Source organism: Furipterus horrens, unplaced genomic scaffold, assembly GCF_987537825.1.
Source record: "Furipterus horrens unplaced genomic scaffold, mFurHor1.1.pri manual_scaffold_16, whole genome shotgun sequence".
In the NCBI taxonomy this organism is placed as follows: Eukaryota; Metazoa; Chordata; class Mammalia; order Chiroptera; family Furipteridae; genus Furipterus; species Furipterus horrens.
In genome coordinates this window covers 10,688,523-10,705,471 of record NW_028327186.1, presented here as the reverse complement: position 1 = coordinate 10,705,471, position 16,949 = coordinate 10,688,523, and the positions used below count along the sequence as shown (strand labels likewise).

Below are 16,949 nucleotides of genomic sequence, written 5' to 3'. Positions count from 1 at the left end.
GGCCTTGTTTAGATCCTAATGCAAAGAAATAAACCCTAAAAGCCATTTATGAAACAATCGAGAATACTTTATTAGCTGAAATTACTAAAACTTTAGTTATAGTAATGGTATGTATACCTATGTTAAATAGGAGTCCTTGTCTCCTGGAGATACATACTGAAATACACATGAAACAGGATGTCTGGAATTTATTTTAAGCCAGAGGGAAATGTGGGGCAAGCACAGGATAATGAAAAGATGGGCCATTTGTTCGTTGTTAAAAAGCTGTGTGATGGGTATACAGAGATTCATTGCATTACAATATTCTCCCTACTTTTATGTGGAAAATTCTGTAAGATCAAGCAAAAAACAACTTTTGTGCTCACAATGGGCTTCCAAGGTTCATCTAGCATTTTATACTGAGCCCCCCCCCCCCCCCCTTAGATTGAATGTCAGCTGCAGGAGGTGGAGGCGGCCCTAAACAGATGACACACCCCCTCCAGAGCACAGGACTGAAGTCCCTTCCGTTGTCCAGTCTACCAGACTCGAGCTGGCCCAAAGGTTTTTCTGAGATGTCCACTCCACTCACAACTGCTTTTTCTCCAGTTCCAGAAGAACCTTGTCACCTGTTGCTCCTTCTACCAGACACTGCACCTGTGCCTCTGTGGATTAAAATCCAGGACATACTGACAAGACAGAGCAGGAACAAGTCAACCTGGTGGAAGTCTGGGCCTTGTTGACCACTATTTGCATGGGTAGACTGGCAAGGGTAAAAGGCAGGGCTCTCTGCTGCTGTGGACTGGCTGTTTGGTATAAGGTTCCCCAACCACTTCTTCACTCCTATTAAAATCTATGTTGGGACCTAAAAGTCTTGAATTAAGGATTGGACCTGGGTTCAAGTACCAGTGTTGCTCCTTACGAGCAGCCATGTGGCCTTAGGCACATCCAAAATCCTTTGAGATGGTGTCCTTTGTTAAAAGGGGCCTATGATCTATCTGTTCTTGCCTACATCATAACACCTTTGCAAAGATGTGAAAAACTGAGAAGTAAAATATTAAACTTTCGAAAGGGGTTGGAGATTATATTGAGGGTCCCAAAGCCTTTGCTTACTTTGCATTTTAAAAAATCAAACCCCACACCTCATCCCTTTCAGAACTTTAGCAACTAAAAGAAATCACATCCTTTTTACCTGTCAAAGTCCAACACTGAGCAGTGACCTGCAGAGCTCTCTGCTGGGGATTCCTTTGGCCCCATCTTCCTCCCAATGTTCAATGACAAGGGACTCTGCCTCTTCCCTTCCCTCACTCTCCAGGTTTCACAGGTAAACCCTCCCACCCCTCAGAACACCAGTCAACAGACTGCTGCTTTCACTTTATTTTGCACATAATGAAAACAACCAATTGACTAAGCAGTTCCAGAACCCTTAGTGTTCAGTAATCAAGAAATAAACAAAGACAGAAGGAAAAACTTTTCCATTCCTCCAGTATATATTTTGCACATATAACAGAAACTCCTAACACATGCAGTACAAGCGGGTTATGACATACAAGAGAGCCTAGGCAAGAAAAGTGAGTACTAAATACCCACATGGGTCAGACCTGCAGCCAAGCCCCAGGAAGCTGGGCTGTACCCAGCCAGTCATTCACACTGCCCCCAAATACATCTGCCCCGTGAAGGTCACTGCTCCTCGTCAGACTGAAATCCAAGCTGCTCTTCCCTCCATTTCCAGGCTCATCGCTTTCTCTTATCCCGAGGTGGAAAATCCATACACAAATCCAGGCAGCTCAAATAACACTTGCCCCGCTGTGTTTCACAGAGCATCTCCACAAGCCAGGCTCCAGTTCAAATTCTGTACAGGAAGTTCCCATTGTCGTCAAAGAACTCTCGCCCCCGCTGCACTACTTTGCTGCTGAAGTTCTGGTCACCCGGTTCTCCCTTCCATTCTTGCGGCTTGTTCACACTTGACAATCCATCGCTGTCATTTCCTCGGCGGGCCTCACAATCGCTGGTGGAATACTTCTGCGACGCTCTCTGATGACCTCGGGCTGCAGTGACAGGCACAAAGCTCTCCTTCTCCAGGCGCTGGGTTCCCTTATTCTTTCCCTTCTGTCGCCTCGGTGTGTTTGTACCATGAGTATTGGGTTCTGTCACCTTCAGAGCTGTGCTGTGAACTTGGCCTTGGGATGGAGCTTCACCTCCCGACACAGAGTAGCCTGTAGAAAGCAGCTTCCAAGTCTCCTCAGAGCCTGGAAGCTGGCGGAGCGAGTGGGCAAGCCCAGCTTTCTTAAGGACTTTTTGATCCTGCTTCAGTTTCTGCTCCAATGTGGGCACAAACTTGCTTTTTAGAACCCTTCTGATCACATCGGTGCTAACATTGAAGCCTTCAGCCAGTCTGGGAACTGACCAGGACTCTGCATATTCATTATGTAAGTACCTATAGGAAAACGAAGCAGTTTTTCAAATTGTCAAGTCTCCTATCAGAATAGCTAACTGATAATATTAGTGATAAATACACGAGAAGAAGAGCTGCAAACGTAGGCTGTGTTTCACTCCGGTGTACCAACAGCAACACCCAACCCCTCTTAGAGAGATCGATAGATCAATCTATCGATCTCTCTATCTATAGAGAGGGGAAGGGAGGGAGAAAGAAGGATAGAAACATCAATGTGTGGTTGCCTCTCCCGTGTCACCAGTTGGGGACCTGGCCTGCGCCCCAGGCATGTGCCCTGAGTGGGAATCGAACCGGTGACCCTTTGGTTCACAAGCCGGCACTCAGTCCACCAAGCCACACCAGCCAGGGCATATCGCTCTATTTCAAATCAATTGACCTCGTCTCACTGCGCACCGGCCCCAGTTAATCCTGGTGAATGCATGAAGACTGTCCTTTCCATTAAAGAACATACAAGACAGATATGTTAACATACAGCACTGTGTCATAGCACAGGATGACACTTTGAGACACAGAAGAAAGTGTTCACGAAGGAAATGGGAAAGCAGCCCTAGAAATAAAGTGAGTGGTAACCTGGGTCAAGGAAGAAGAGAATTTCATGAAAGCCGACTACAAGGTCAAATGCTGCAGAAATGTCAGGGAGGCTGAAGACCAGAGTGTCAGTTACCCCGAGCACTGAGAAGTCCCGGATGGATTTGTGGAGAACGGTCTCACAGACAAAACAACAAAAACAATGGCAGGCAGCCTGCTGGGAACAAAATAAAGGAAAAATTTAGGTTGACAGATGAAGGTCCCTGAGGAATTAGGCAGGGACAGAACCTGGAGCACACTGAGGATTGGGCGTGGACAAGTTTCCTCTGAGATGTGAACAGAGTTTAGGATTGAGATGGAAAACAAGAAGGAAGACCAAGAAGCTTTGAAGGATTCCTACCTAATGACCTGCTTTTTCTTTGAAGTAGAAAAACGTTTATCAACCACAAGTGGGGATGTGACAGAAAGATTTGAAAAAGCTCCTGTTCAAGACAGGACAGGTAGCCCATGGCGAGAGGCGCTACAGCTCGCAGCGTCCTGTTCATTGGCTCCCAGAGTCATTCTGATGAAAATGGAATGTGGCCCATGCCCCACGGATGGCTCCTTGGGAACATTTATCAAAACGAAAATCCATTTGCTCTTGGACCCAGCAACTCTACCTCTGGGAATGTACAGAACAGCTACGCCCGGCAGGGGTGATGTATGCACGGTTATTCACTAGAGCAGGAACTTTCAACCTTCTTCCCCTCAGGGAGCACATAAACTAATTCCTAAAATTCTGTGGCACACCAAAAATATTTTGTTTTCTTGCAGGAACAAAAAAAAAGGCGTATTTTGATTCCTTCACAGAGGACGGCTACGGTTACTTTTTTATTTGATAATCTAAGCAAAAAGAGGTCAGTGCCCTGACTCAGTAGTCAGGTATTGTACATTTTAAAAATTCTTGTAGCACAGGGGCTGAAAATCGCTGCACTAGAGCACTGTATGTGATAGCAAATGAGTGGAAACCACCCAAGTACCCAGCATAAAAGGCTGGTTAACTAAACTATGATTTACTGTGATTTCTATCAAAAAGAGGAAGTTTTCTCTTCTGAAGTGAAAAGATGTTAAGTGAAAAAAGTATAGACAGTATCTATTTACAGTGTCCTATTGTTTGTCAGAGAAGGAAAACTCTGACTCCAAAAAACCTCCGCTGCCTTGCGGCATACCTCTTCAGGGGAAAGGCTAAGGGAGTAAACCCCGACAGAAAATCCGGAGCCGGAGTCCCTAAGGCGGTTTGACGTTGTAGTCAACACCGGCAACTCCTGCGGCGCACCTGAACCCAAGCTGTATCGACTCCGTCTTTCCCTTGGACCCTTCAGCTGCGAAGAGAGGGGGGGTCTGCTGCATGGGCAACAGCAGACCCTCCATATTACCCTGCCCAGGCTCTGTAGCTTCAGCGTCATCGCAAGATGTCGATTCAACACGGGAGGAGACAGATACCATGTCACTCCCGAGTCGGACTGCACAGCCATTCTTGGCGGTGCAGATAGACTCTGAAGAAGCTACACCATCGTCTCTCGAGACAGACGGCTGCCGACGACGACGATTGTTTGTGATTAAGATGAAAATAAAAACCTATCATCATAATTGCTGGATTTGCAGAAGAAAACCTGGAAAAAGGCCCAAAAAACTATTAAAAAATAGCACCCATTGGAAACTGGCTGGGATTAATACTTCTCCGTGTGTACACCACATTATGCTGTTCTAATTTTGAACCATATGTAATGTAACCTATTCAAAAAAAACCTTGAAATTTAATAAAGGATCTCTAAGATTTCCTAAGAGAGAGATTCTCTCCTCAGAAAAATGTGCATAACCATGAAAGCTCCCATCCCTGGATCTCAGGTTAAGAACGTCCTGATTTACTATCTAGGGTTTCAATGTTGTGAGGTCTGCAACTGGCTACTTTAAAATTTCAGCAAAACGAACCAACTGTGTCACAATGCTAAAAACGATTAAATCAAGATGATGAGTTTATGCCAATTCATTCTGTTACTTTAAAGAAATCGTAAATGAGCCCTGGTCGGGTAGCTCCGCGGTTAGAGCTGGTCCCAGACGCCAAGGTGGCGGCCAGGCAGGGCACACACAAGCAGCGACCACCGAACGCATCAATAAGCGGGGCAACAAATCGACGTTTCTCGTTCTCCCTTCTCCTTTCACTCGAAAAAAGAATTCATAGTAAAAAAAGATAATCTGAAATGACATTAAGAAAAAGTACAAAAACTGTACTGTGGGTCCCAGCATTCTTCCCTCCCTAACGCAGGGTATCCAAGCCCGCGGGTGGGGGTGGGGGTCCTACCGGATCTGCTCCATGGCTTCCCTCGTCAGAGTCCTGGGTGGGGCCCCTGGCGCCTCCATTTGCCTCCGAATCTTCTGTAACCGGACGGCTTTTTTCTGTCGTTTCAGGGCGCTGGAGAAGAGAACCAATGGCAGAAGCCATGCGTGGACGCGAAGTGGGTGGCTGGAGAGTCTCGGGCTACATCACGGAGCGCCCAGCCCTCTTCTCTTTGTTCACCGCCCCAGAAACCTAACACCTAGAACAACAATCCTTGAGCAGGCCGAACTCTCTAAACGGGGGTGAAGTACGTCACGGGTGAAGGGACTCGTGGTCCCAAAGGAGCTGAACACCTGCCCCTGCGCCTCAGATAAGGGTAAAAGAAATAAGGGCCGCTGAGAAGGCGGCGGGGGGACGCCTGGCGCCAGGGGGCGCGGCCTGGGCCGCCGGGGCGGGAGGCCCTGCCTCAGGCCGAGGGCCCGGGAAGGAGCCGGTACCTCTCCACCTCCTGCAGCTCGCGCTCCTCCGGTTCCCAGTCGGAATCGGGATCCGGCTCACGGCCGATAGAGCCCGGGCCTGCCACCCCTCGGGTCGCGAAAGCACAGCGAGTGACGGCAGCACGGGCACGTCCGGCGAGCAAGAGGCTCAGGGTGCCCGCCATGCTGACAGAACTGCCTTCAGCCCCAAGCACTGCAGCACCGGAAGCCAGAGGGTGGGACCGGAAGTGGGAGGGCGAGAAGGAAGTGGAGGCGGGGCCCAGGAAAGACTGACTTTGACTGTGACTATGACGATGGGGAGAGCTTTCCTGATACGCGAGTCTGAATGAGGTGGAGGACGATCCTGCAAGACGGCATAAACTTTAATAAAAAGACAGGGTTCCACTGCCCAGAGCCAACCGTTCGCCCCAACAGCAGCCCAGGTCGGCCAGTCGCCCAGCGCCGGAAGGACGTCCCTTCGGCGGTCCTCTGACGGCGACAGCCCCGCGCCTTGGGGCCGAGGCTCCTCTGGGGAAAAGGCCCCTTGTCGCCGGAATGAGCTCCAGCCCCGGGCCGCGCCTGGCGGTAGATCCAGGCTCAGGTCTGAAGGGCCGACATGAGCGCGCGGCCGGCCCTGGCCCCCCTCTTCGTTTAGGCTTCCCTGCTCCGAGAATAATCGTGGGGTACTGAGGAATTCCTGGTGTCTGTGTTGGTGCCTCAGGCAGGCAGGGATCGCGACCAGGGCTTTTCCAACTCCAGCGCAGGCTGAGCGCTGGGCTTCCTTCCTGCATTTACCGGTGGTGGCTGACGTCCAGGAGGGCACCGCATCAGGGGTGCGGAGGCAGCGCCGAGGGGCGGCTCCTGGGCCTTGGCTGCTCTGTGTTCAGAGTTTGCCATGGAAGGCAAGGTGCGTGCAGTCCTTGAGCTACTTACCACTCCTTCCCGTTGCAGAAAATAGCCCCGCTTTGGGGTTAAGGAGGATGGCACTGATCCTGCCATGGCTGTGTTTATGGCTTCTAGCCTTCTGCTGGCTTGGCCTTCTGCAGTGGAAACACGGGTCCCCCTGAGTTGCTACTCACAACTCTTTCCCAGCCGTTTTCCAGTGCCCAACACGGAGGAACGGCATCTGCGCCTCCCTCCAGCATCTTTACCGCACTGCACCGCAACCGGTGCGTTTACTCGTCCATATCTCCCTGTTACGTGTGTTGAGAGCTGGGACTGTATTTCTGCCATTTCTTTCACGGGGCTCTAGTCCATGGGAGAGGGTAAATGGACGCGCTGCCTCCCACATTCCCACGCTGCTGGAAGTGCCATATTATATTTTGGGAGCGTCCCATCTGTAATATCTGCTAGTAGGAACTGACTGACCAAAGCTCGTTTTGCATACTTACGGCTGTCGGGCCTGACTCTGGGAACGGGAAAACGGCGCCCTCCAGATCTCTTCATTGACAGTGAACAGGGGCCAAAGGCGGCTGGATCTATCCTGGGCTGGAGGCAGCACCAGGAATGACGCGGAAGTGCAGTGTTCATATTCATGCTTGGCAGGGGCCCTAAGATCCTGGGCATCAACTTGGGGGGTCGAACTGGATGCAGGAAATGAGGAGGGCCCTGCCCTTTGGCAGACCCTCTCAGGAGGACCAATGGGAACTGACTCACAGAGGGCAGTTCTTGACTGCTCAGCCCGTCCTGCTGAGATCTAGGCTAGAGGAGAAAAGCAGCCTCTTACCACATTTCTTGTGAGGCTTGATGGAGCGGTGGAAAAAAATAGGTAACTTGATAAATCCCTTCTAGGCCATAGCTACTACTTACCCAGTTATTCCTCTGGGGCTCAACAAAAACAGGACCCAACAGTTTTGCTACCACCCCAGGGAACAGTGAATGCGGCAGCCAGTTTGTAGGCCCAAGACTTTACTTATCTCCCGTTAGAGCCATGGCACTGCCAGTGCCAGATCACACAGAAGCCACTGAGGGTGGTGGGTCAGTCATGCGTTCGGGGTTATTGCCAGATAAGAATATAGAGAACAAGTCTCTTGTGAGAAGGTCGGGAGCTGCACTTGGCTGGATGACATTAGTAAAAGCAAGGGAACTTGGGGAACAGACATAAAAGGAACCAACAGACCCTTTCCTGAGGCCCAGCATACACTGCTTTCCCAGGCTCCACTGCCAGACACCATCACATTAGCCTCCTGGGCTGTGGCCACCACCACGTGCCGGTACTGCCCGTGTTCCCTGTTGTCTGAGATGCTGCACAGCGACCCTCACCCGATACTCATGAAGTTTTTTCTGGCTCTGGTGGCTGGCGTCCACCAGGCTGGTGATCTGCTCTACAATACCCAGCCTTCGGATGAGATTCTCCCTTCGTAGCAGGACCCTCAACCGCTCCAGCTCCTCCTCTTCCACAATTTCTTGAGGCTGCATGGTGTCCAGGTATCCTGGGAACAGCTACAAGGCACATGAGAGATGCATGCAGGATCTCCAGTGATGAGTCCCAAACCATCCACAGGGTCAACTGCAGGACTCCTGCCCACTCTACCGCCATCCCTTCCCTGACCCTAGGGCCAGGTTCCTTTTGCTATCCATTCTCTCACCTCCTGTTCCAAAAGGTCAGATTCAATGTGCCCATTAGGAACTCCTCTCTCTCTCTCTCTCTCTCTCTCTCTCTCTCTCTCTCTCTCTCTCTCTCTCTCTCTCAAACAAGGGGGGAGAACAGCAGAGGTTTCCCTTCTCTAATACTTCCAACCCATTTTCCTGCAGAAAGTCAAGAGCCACAAAGCCCCTGACACCTCTTTCTTGCGGCCCCAGTTCCTGTAAGCCAGGCGGGTGGAGATGTTCCGGAGCCTGGTCCTGCAGCAGTCCTTCTCCCCTGCTGACTTCCCCTGGCTCTGCGCCTTGTTTTCCTTCCGCCTCTTGGTGTCTAACATCTCCCGCTGCTCCTGCTTGAGGCGGATCTCTTCCAGTTGCTGCCTGACAAGACAGAGGAGCAGCTTCAGATACTAGAGAAATTGGGAGGGGAAGGGTGCGGAGGGGAGGGAAGGAGGATGCGGATGGGAAAAAGAGTAGGAACTCATGATCTGTTTGGGGGACCGACGGGATTGGAACACGGGGAACTAGACTGAGTCGTTGAGACTGATAGAATTTATAAGTCCATCCCTCTTTGCTCAAGCGCCTGGCACCCTCTCCCCGCCGCTGGGGAGCAATTCAGCGTCAGGATCTGCCCCCACCCAAGCAGAGAGAGGAGCAGGCAGGGCGATACCTGGCGCACTCCTCTCTGGCCTTGGAGGCTGCCGTCTCCTGGAAGAGGGAGCCACTGTGCTTAAAGAAGGGTGCGTACTTGTCTGTGTCGGGCCCAGGGTAGATCCTCCGGTACCCCCCAAGGTGGGAATCCTCGTAGCATTCCTGGTGCAGCAGCGCTGCCTGAGACAGCTCCGTGTGCTCACACCTAGGATAACCAAGTTCTGGGTGAGGCAGGGGAGGCATGCGAGAAGGCTGAGGCTCGGAGGGCGTCCTGCTAGCTCCATGGCCTCTCGGGTCTCTGCCCACATGGCACAAGCTGCCAAACCCGTCTCTAGCCAGCCCCACTGTGTGCAGAATGAAAATAGGCTCAACTTCCAGAAGACTGGTTTTCCTCTTCAGTGCAAAGAGGCCCACTCATAAACTAGAACTCCAAGTTACTGCAATCTTACAGGTTTCTGACGGTAGGAAATGGGGTTTCTAATTACAGAAAACCTAGAAGAGCAAAAAACAGAAACTGCCCATAGTCTTATGATGCAGTTAGCATGTTGGTTATGAGCACAGATTCTGAGGCCTCCTGAATTTGAATCCTGGCTTTGCCACTCATCACCATGCTCTTAATTTATTCCTTCCTTCCTTCTTGTTTTAGATGAAAGTGAGATCGTACAACATTTTTAAATGGCTGCCTCATATTCTAGTGTATGCACGTATTTGTTTATTAAGGCCAGTAGTTTTCAATAGTTTATCCCCATTGAAAGATGGGATTCATAAAGTCATGTGTATGGTGCGATCTCACAGGAACATCCATGGCATGGCTACACTTCACCTCCGCTTGCACGAACATCTGAGTGCCTGCTGTGTGCTAGGCCCTCAGGATAGCATCACAGGTCAAATACACACTGGCCCTGCACCTTGCAATGCAAGGGGGGAAGAACGATGCTATTATTATAGTAATCCTAAATCTACTCTCGTTCATTTTTATGTATCATTAACAAACTGTAATTTGGCATCAGCAACAAGTTACCATGTTTGTAACCCATCTTACAATGAAAACAGTGGATGAACAATACCGATTTAAAGTGTCCCCTAAAAACAAAAATTAAAAGTAACAAACTATCCTCTAATATTGAGTGACTAAACTTTCATATTTCATTTCTTATCAAAGATTTTATTTATTTATCTTTAGAAAGAGGGGGGAGGGAGGGAGAAAGAGAGGGAGAGAAGCATCGATATGAGAGAGAAATATCAATCGGTTGCCCCAAACCTGCAACCCAGGCATGTGCCCTGACCGGGAATCGAACTGGCAACCTTCTGTTTTCCAGGACAACACCCAACTAACTGAGCCACACCGATCAAGGCTCATTACTATAGACTTCCTCAGGAAATGGTTTTTAGAGGAACTTTCTTTAAAAAAGAAACAGCTAATCAAATCACATAAAGCTAATATGAAATAGCTCTAAAATACATCGTTGGGCAGGGTATAGTGAGTGTGAAAGTTATGCTACTGTCTGGGTAGTAAAGGGAGAAAAACAATTTGTATAAATACATGTATGTAAGTATGTATGTACATAAATGTTTGTGAAAATATACACATGACCCAAGAAACACTGATCAGCTCCAGGGGGAAACTGAAGAGCTAGAGGAGGGAAGGAGACAGACTAGTCACTGTATCTTGTGCACTTTGGACATAATTATCTATAATATGTGATGTATTATCCATGCCAAAAAAAAAAAAAATGTTTTTAATAGCTACTCAGCCGCAGGCTGCCTCCTCTACCTCGAGAAGGACTTTTGTTCTCAGGAAAGCAATAACAACAAAACACGCCGGGAACCAGGGGTACCTGGCTTCTCGCAGCTCTTGGTGGCCCTGGGAAAGCCGCTCTTTGACTCGCCGCTTCTCTTCCTCCAACACCTTCCTTTTGTCGCAGCCGCGGAGGTTGACGAGGACCATGGTGTCACAGAGGAGCGCGTCCTTCACCTCTTGATCCAAGCGTGAGTCAGTGGTGAAGCTTGGAGAGTGGTTTACCTGCCAGGAGGAGTCATTATCCACCCCCTTCCCGGCCCACCTGAGCAGGTGGCAGTCTCCTGCTGGCCCCAGCAGAGGGTCCCGGAGAGACACGCCCCTCCAGTGGCCTCAGCCTAGGAGGCTGGATGTTCTGCCTTCCAAGGCCACAGAGATCCCTCTGATCACAGGCCGGCGAGAGCCGAGCAGACCGACCATATATCCGTACTGTCCTTGAAGGCAAGGTTTACAGGGGCAACACTTGGGATCCCAAACCTGGATTCTCCCGGGGGAGGCCAGAGACCAGCAAGATTTGGCTCAGCAGGTCCCAAGTGCAAAGATGTCACGCCTCCGGCAGTTCCTGCCCTCCCCCGTGCCGCTGCACCCGTCTCTGTTCCACCGCCTGAGTGTGCTCCAGTCCCAGGCGTCCTGCTCAGGCAGGCCTTGGACCTTGGTTTCGCAAGGCCCAGGAGATAATCCTCACCTCCAGCAGCCAGGGCTTCAGCTTGTGGTCCAGCAAGATGTCAAAACCAAGGATCTCAAAACAGGCACAAGTACCCCCACTCAGATATTGGGGAAAACAGGTTCGGTAGTTGTGGCGAAGCACAGGATGGGCCGAGATGATAGTTTTGATGATGATGTCCTTGATGCCCCCCCACATCTCTTGGGGGTCGTAGCTGTGTTCCCGCAGCCATGCATTGAGCGTCGACAGCTTCCTGCGAGGCCCAGTGCTCAGAGGAAGACCACCTCCGTGGCCACGGGGCCGGGCTGCAGGCAGGAGGCACCCTAACGCTGACCTACTTGCACGCCTAGGGTCCCTGTGCTTTTAAAGGGTGGCACCAGCTTGGCGCGGGGTTTAGTTATCGGGGCGGGTTGGGACCTCACTTGGTGGCCATGCACAGGACAGGGTCTGTCAAGGCTGAGGATCCCCGAGCAGTCGGCCTCCCGGGAGCCGGTCTCAGCGTCACAGGCTGCTGAGACTAGGGCTGAGGGACGGGGCAAGAAAAGAGTAGCGAGTACCTCTTACTGCCCACAGCGTCGTCCTGGACAAAATTCTCGTTGTGCTTGTTGATAGCATAGTTGGTCAGGTGCATGCACACGTCATCCTGGGGAGAGAGGGGCCTGTGGTCTCCACGCCAGCCCTTCCCCAGGACTGTGCTGGCAGCTCGGGGGCAGGAAGGTGTGCCGTTGCTCCCCTCCCAGCCGGTGCTGAAGCGCTCACTGGCGTTACTCCCTGTTAGGGTGACAGGCTAGCTGCATGACAAGTCTCTCTCCCTACCTTCTCCAAAACACCTCAGCACTTAGCAGTGGAAAAGGACAGGGTGCTGCTTGTCCCCAGGGCAGCCACCGGCCCCTTACCAGGTTGCTATGGTTGGGCTCCATGTAGGGCATGGTGGCAAAGCGGGCCAGGCCCTCCTCATACATGAAGATCCGAAGGGGGTCACAGGACGTGAGCAGGACATAGATGCGCATGTCAAACTTGAAGCCGTCGATGAGGAAGGGCTGAGAGGGCACACGGCCCCCAGGGAGAGAGAAGAATGCTTTGAAGCACTTACGCTATCACACAGGGCCCTGTGTGCTTCCAATACATGACAGGTTGTTTAAGTTTCACTGTAACCACACCAACTAGTGACTGTTCTTATTCCCGTGACAAATGTGGAAACTTAGGCACAGAAAGGGTAAGGCGGTTGCCCAAGCCCAGGGCAGCTAAAAAGTGGAAAAACTCAGATTCAAACCCAGGCAGGCCGGCTGTGACCCAGGGCCCCACATGGCTGCCCAGGTAACGGGGGATGGCAAACACAGTAGGAGCCTGTAAGTGCTTCCTCCATGGCTCCGGGAGAGACGGGTGCCCAGCGCTGGCGGAGGGGCCTGTGCTACGAGGCGCCCTTCACCTTGGAGATGTACCGCTGGCAGATCATATGCTCTCCCGGCTTGATGTCCCGGGGGTTGCGGGTGATGAAGATGCCGCGGCCCTGACAGCCACTGTCGGGCTTGCAGATAAACGTCCGAGTCTTCCGCTGGCGGCCACAGGCCTGGAAGTCCCCGTAGCTACGTGCAGAGGGAGGCTGCTGGTCAGGAGGTGCCTGTGCACCGTGGCTGTCCTGGGGCCCCTCCTGCCGTCCAGGCTGTGCTCTTCCTGGACCCTCAGCCTCAGATCATTCCACTTCCAGCCCCTGAGGCCCCCGCGTCACCAGGCCAGAGCCCGGAGAGCACCGAGACTGCGACCCCTTCCCACCCGGGTCCCACTCACTCCGCGGGCAGGCACCAGGTGCGTGGGAACATGTCGTACTCCAGGGGGTAGAGTTTCTGCATGCGCCCCAGGTTCCGAGCCAGCAGGTCTTTGCGGCAGATTTCTGTCATGCCAGGGAAGTGGTTGATTTTCTGAAATGGAGCCAGTTGGTTATACCACCCCCCAGAGTAAGCGGCTCTCCCTGGGGTCTGGGCATTCAGAGAGCAGTAGAGGAGGACTGGGAAGGTCAAGGTAGTCAGAGAAAGTAAACACCACCTTGTACCCCAAGGAGGAAACAGGAGATTCCCTAACGCAGGTGAGAAACCCCTCCTTGGGCTCTCCCCAAAACACACATACACCAGGGTTAGGGAATGACTGTTGAAAGACAGGCCTTCGGGCCTTCTAGAGCACCCTATAACACCCCTCGGACCACCACGGACTAGTCCAAAGGGAAACCCGGTGTGCGGCAGCCCAACGCGAACAAGAAAACATTTCCGCAACGAGAACAGGACACGGGGAAGCTGCCCACGGGTGCACTACCCCAGAGGGCATGGCGTTACGCCCTGCCACCTGTCCGCGCTGTGGGAGGCGGCCTGTCCCCACGGCTCGGGGCTCTCGCTGGCTTTCCCGCTCGCCAGCTGCGTGAGCCTCTGAGGTGCAGGGTCCTCTTCTTACCAAAAGGCATCTGCCACTCGGGGTCGTTTTGGAGGATTTAATGAGGGAGGAACATACAAAGGCAGTGTCTGACTGGCTCTTCCCCTCAAAATAAGCCTGCAGACCCTTTTAAATTGTTTTATCGCTAACCACCACAAAGACCCAATTAGAGGACCACAAAAATACCGTAAAGAAGCTACGTTTGTTTTGGGGACCCCGGTGCAACTTTCTTGACTCTCTGGCAGCCATGTGGGACCCCACTGATGAGTGGCTGCAGGAGGCTAGGCTGAGCTGCCGGGGAAGCCTGACCCTTCAGCTGGCTCTAAATCTGAATGAGTCTTCCCTGTATAACGGGCTCCCCTGCCCTGGAGGGGCCAGCTGGACACACGGGCCTCCTTGCAAACAGCAGACAGACAGGATGTGCCAGCAGACACGTCTTCAGATAACATAAGTTCCAGAGGCTCCAGAGGAGAGTATTTCCACTGGAGCAGAAGGCCCTAGCCATCGCCTTTCCTCCCTGCACTGGGATATGGCCAAGTGAGAGCCTGGGCAGAACGGGGGGGGAGGCATCTTTCTGGGGCCACGGTCCCTCTGGGATCTTGGGTCAGGGGGCTGTACCTGAAACCTTTTCATGTCCATGAGTCGCTCCAGGGGAACAGAGCAGTCTGTCCAGTACACGGTCCACTCTTCGTCTTCCCCCACCTCCTTCAGGCCGCACATCTGGGCGGCCCGACGCACTGTGGAGAGAGGGAGGTCAGTGGGGCCAGCCTGGGCACTGGCAGCGAGCCTCGGGGCTGTATCTGGGTCGAGGAAGGAACAGCCCTGACTGGGGCACGGGTTGAAGAGAGAGGCAGTTCTTACCTCAGCTCTGCACTCGAGTGGCCATGGGACAACTGCAAGTGCATGAAGCTGCCAGGGCTCCTCCAGAACCTGACAGAAACCATGGGAGCCTAGCTGTCTGCTCCTGTCATTCCCTCTCTCCATGAGGATGCTTTCTGGCCTACAGAGCTAACCCTCGGTAGGGGTCACACTGCCACCCCACCCTCTGGGTGGCCCATTGCGCAGATGACAGTGGGGTTAAAAAGGAAGAGATGGCCAACTTAGCTGGCATTTTCTTAAACAATTGCTCAAGCCACCTCAAGAACTTCCTTGAAAAAAAGTTTTAACCTGGTCTTGTCTCATCGCTCATAAAAACTGAAAAGGAGGGCGGGGAGAAATAGTGACTTTGAGCCACTTTTTTCTTGTGAGCTACCCGAGGAGATTCCCAACCTTCCAGTGGCTGAGCTCTGGGCTCGGTTCAGGCTACAGGCCGGCCAACAAGACCCAGGGGCTGGGAGCCTGATGGGGACCATCCCGAGTGAAAGTGACCGCAGAAGGTGCTCTCCCGTGCGCAGTGGTGCAAGTGACGAGCCGGGCACTTACCACTCTCATACCTGCAGTTGGTCAGGTTGATGGCCAGGGCTCTGGAATGGAGAAACAGCAGAAATCACAATTCAGGCAGAAGGGCAGCTCCTGGGCTGCCAGGTGCCCAGATGAAGACACCCAACACATTGACAATGTATTTCATTTCCTCCAGAAGCCACTCAAGGACCAGTATGACACAAACGTGCTGAAATCCTACACTAAGCCAGCCCAAATAGTTCTCAATTTTGTTTGTGTTGTGCCAAAAGGTCAATGATGCTCCAGGATTGCCCGTCGTCCTTCCCAGGCTAACGGGAAGACCCTGGGTCCCGGCCCCACTGCAAAGGGAGGCTAGGGGAAGACTCTGGAGCTGAGCAGGTGAGGGGGTCCAGGGACCAGTTACCTGCATTTCTGCCTTCTCTTCTTTCTCCCAGCCTCTGAACCACCGAAGTCAGCTGGGGCTATGGCTTTTTTCGGAATTTTCGTGGCTACAACGGATAAGGCAACTCCGTTGTCAAATGCCTCACAGCCAGCCTGTGAGAGTGTCTGCTGAGCAGGATTAAGAGGGAGGGTAACTTCCCCCTTATGACATTCCTTCTCGAATTCCTCTTCTTCAACACAGTCTTCCTCTGATTCACTGGCCTTACCGGTACTTGGCTGCATCCTTTAGAGTCTGAGGGGACAGGGTGGGGGTGAAGTGGGACACTTCCCTCCAGGCCTAGGAAGGCCTGCAGGAGTCGGCCCTAAGGAGCTTCCTGGTGTTCTGGGGGAATGTTGCTACTCCTCCAGAAGAGAACAGTCCCACCGCAGAACGGGCCGTTTCCCAGTAGGAAATGGGAGCCGTGAGATGCCTGTGAAATGCTGGCTTCACTGACAAGCCCCAGTCATCCAAGATCACGCCACCCAACACACCGGAGAGCAGCAGGACCTCAACAGAGCTGGCAGAGTCCATGACCATAGACGGTCATGGGGGAGGAAGGCTTTGCCTATAAAATAGAGCCTTGGACCAAAGGTTCCCTAGGCCAGTCCTTTACCCGTCCCATGACTCAGTTTCTCCGTATGTACACAATGGGGTCAGGCACCCACTGGCTAAGATCCCTCAGTCCCTGACGGCGGAGGAGGAGCCCCCTCCAAACTCTGCCCACCCGGAGTTCCAAGAAGACTGCTGCGTCTGCCCCTAGTGGCCTGGGACTGGACTCAGCTGGTGGCTCATGTCCGCCCTTTTTTCCCAGGTATGGCTGTGCCTCCGGGACAGCCTCCGGGGTCCTTCCACAGGACTTGCTGTCCCCGCTGATCGCGAGGGGGAGCTCGCTCCCCACGGGGTTCACTCTTAACCACGAGACCCGGGGAGGTGGTGGCCTCTGCTTCCGCAAGCGGCTGCCACCGCCCACGGTCGCCATAGACACGAGGGCGACCCCCATTGGAGCAGCGTTCTGAGGGCGGGGCCTCTGGAAATCACACCCACTCGGCCGCGCTCTCTCTTCCTGTGGCCGCTGACCGGATGCATCATGGGACTTGTAGTCGTTCCGCTGCCACGCCCGCTCGCTCAACCCCACTCCCTTTCTTTTTTGAATTTTCGGGCAAAGCCCGGAATTTGGCCAACGCTGTTCGAGAGACACATCTGCTTGCGTTTCTTACATTTTAAAAATAACCATGCCTGAGCAGTCTCTGCATTCGCG

The 16,949-nt window shown here is 52.7% G+C and overlaps 2 protein-coding genes across 2 annotated transcripts; both read right to left on the bottom strand.

The window, feature by feature from the left end:
- Window positions 1-1,782: 1,782 nt before the first annotated feature.
- On the bottom strand, window positions 1,783-5,985 carry NGRN (neugrin, neurite outgrowth associated). Its single transcript, XM_090263842.1, has 3 exons — window positions 5,774-5,985; window positions 5,301-5,411; window positions 1,783-2,413 (listed from the first exon to the last, which is right to left on the bottom strand). Exons 1-3 carry the CDS (start codon window positions 5,935-5,937, stop codon window positions 1,822-1,824), a joined length of 867 nt encoding a protein of 288 aa, XP_090119968.1. The 5' UTR covers window positions 5,938-5,985; the 3' UTR covers window positions 1,783-1,821.
- A 222-nt stretch (window positions 5,986-6,207) lies between these two features.
- Window positions 6,208-16,102, bottom strand: TTLL13 (tubulin tyrosine ligase like 13). Its single transcript, XM_090263841.1, has 14 exons — window positions 15,674-16,102; window positions 15,292-15,332; window positions 14,488-14,606; window positions 13,237-13,367; window positions 12,878-13,034; window positions 12,345-12,488; window positions 12,006-12,091; window positions 11,470-11,701; window positions 10,825-11,009; window positions 9,006-9,191; window positions 8,536-8,716; window positions 8,015-8,194; window positions 7,144-7,453; window positions 6,208-6,792 (listed from the first exon to the last, which is right to left on the bottom strand). The coding sequence occupies exons 1-14, from the start codon at window positions 15,931-15,933 to the stop codon at window positions 6,470-6,472; spliced, it is 2,535 nt and encodes an 844-aa protein (XP_090119967.1). The 5' UTR covers window positions 15,934-16,102; the 3' UTR covers window positions 6,208-6,469.
- Window positions 16,103-16,949: the final 847 nt, after the last annotated feature.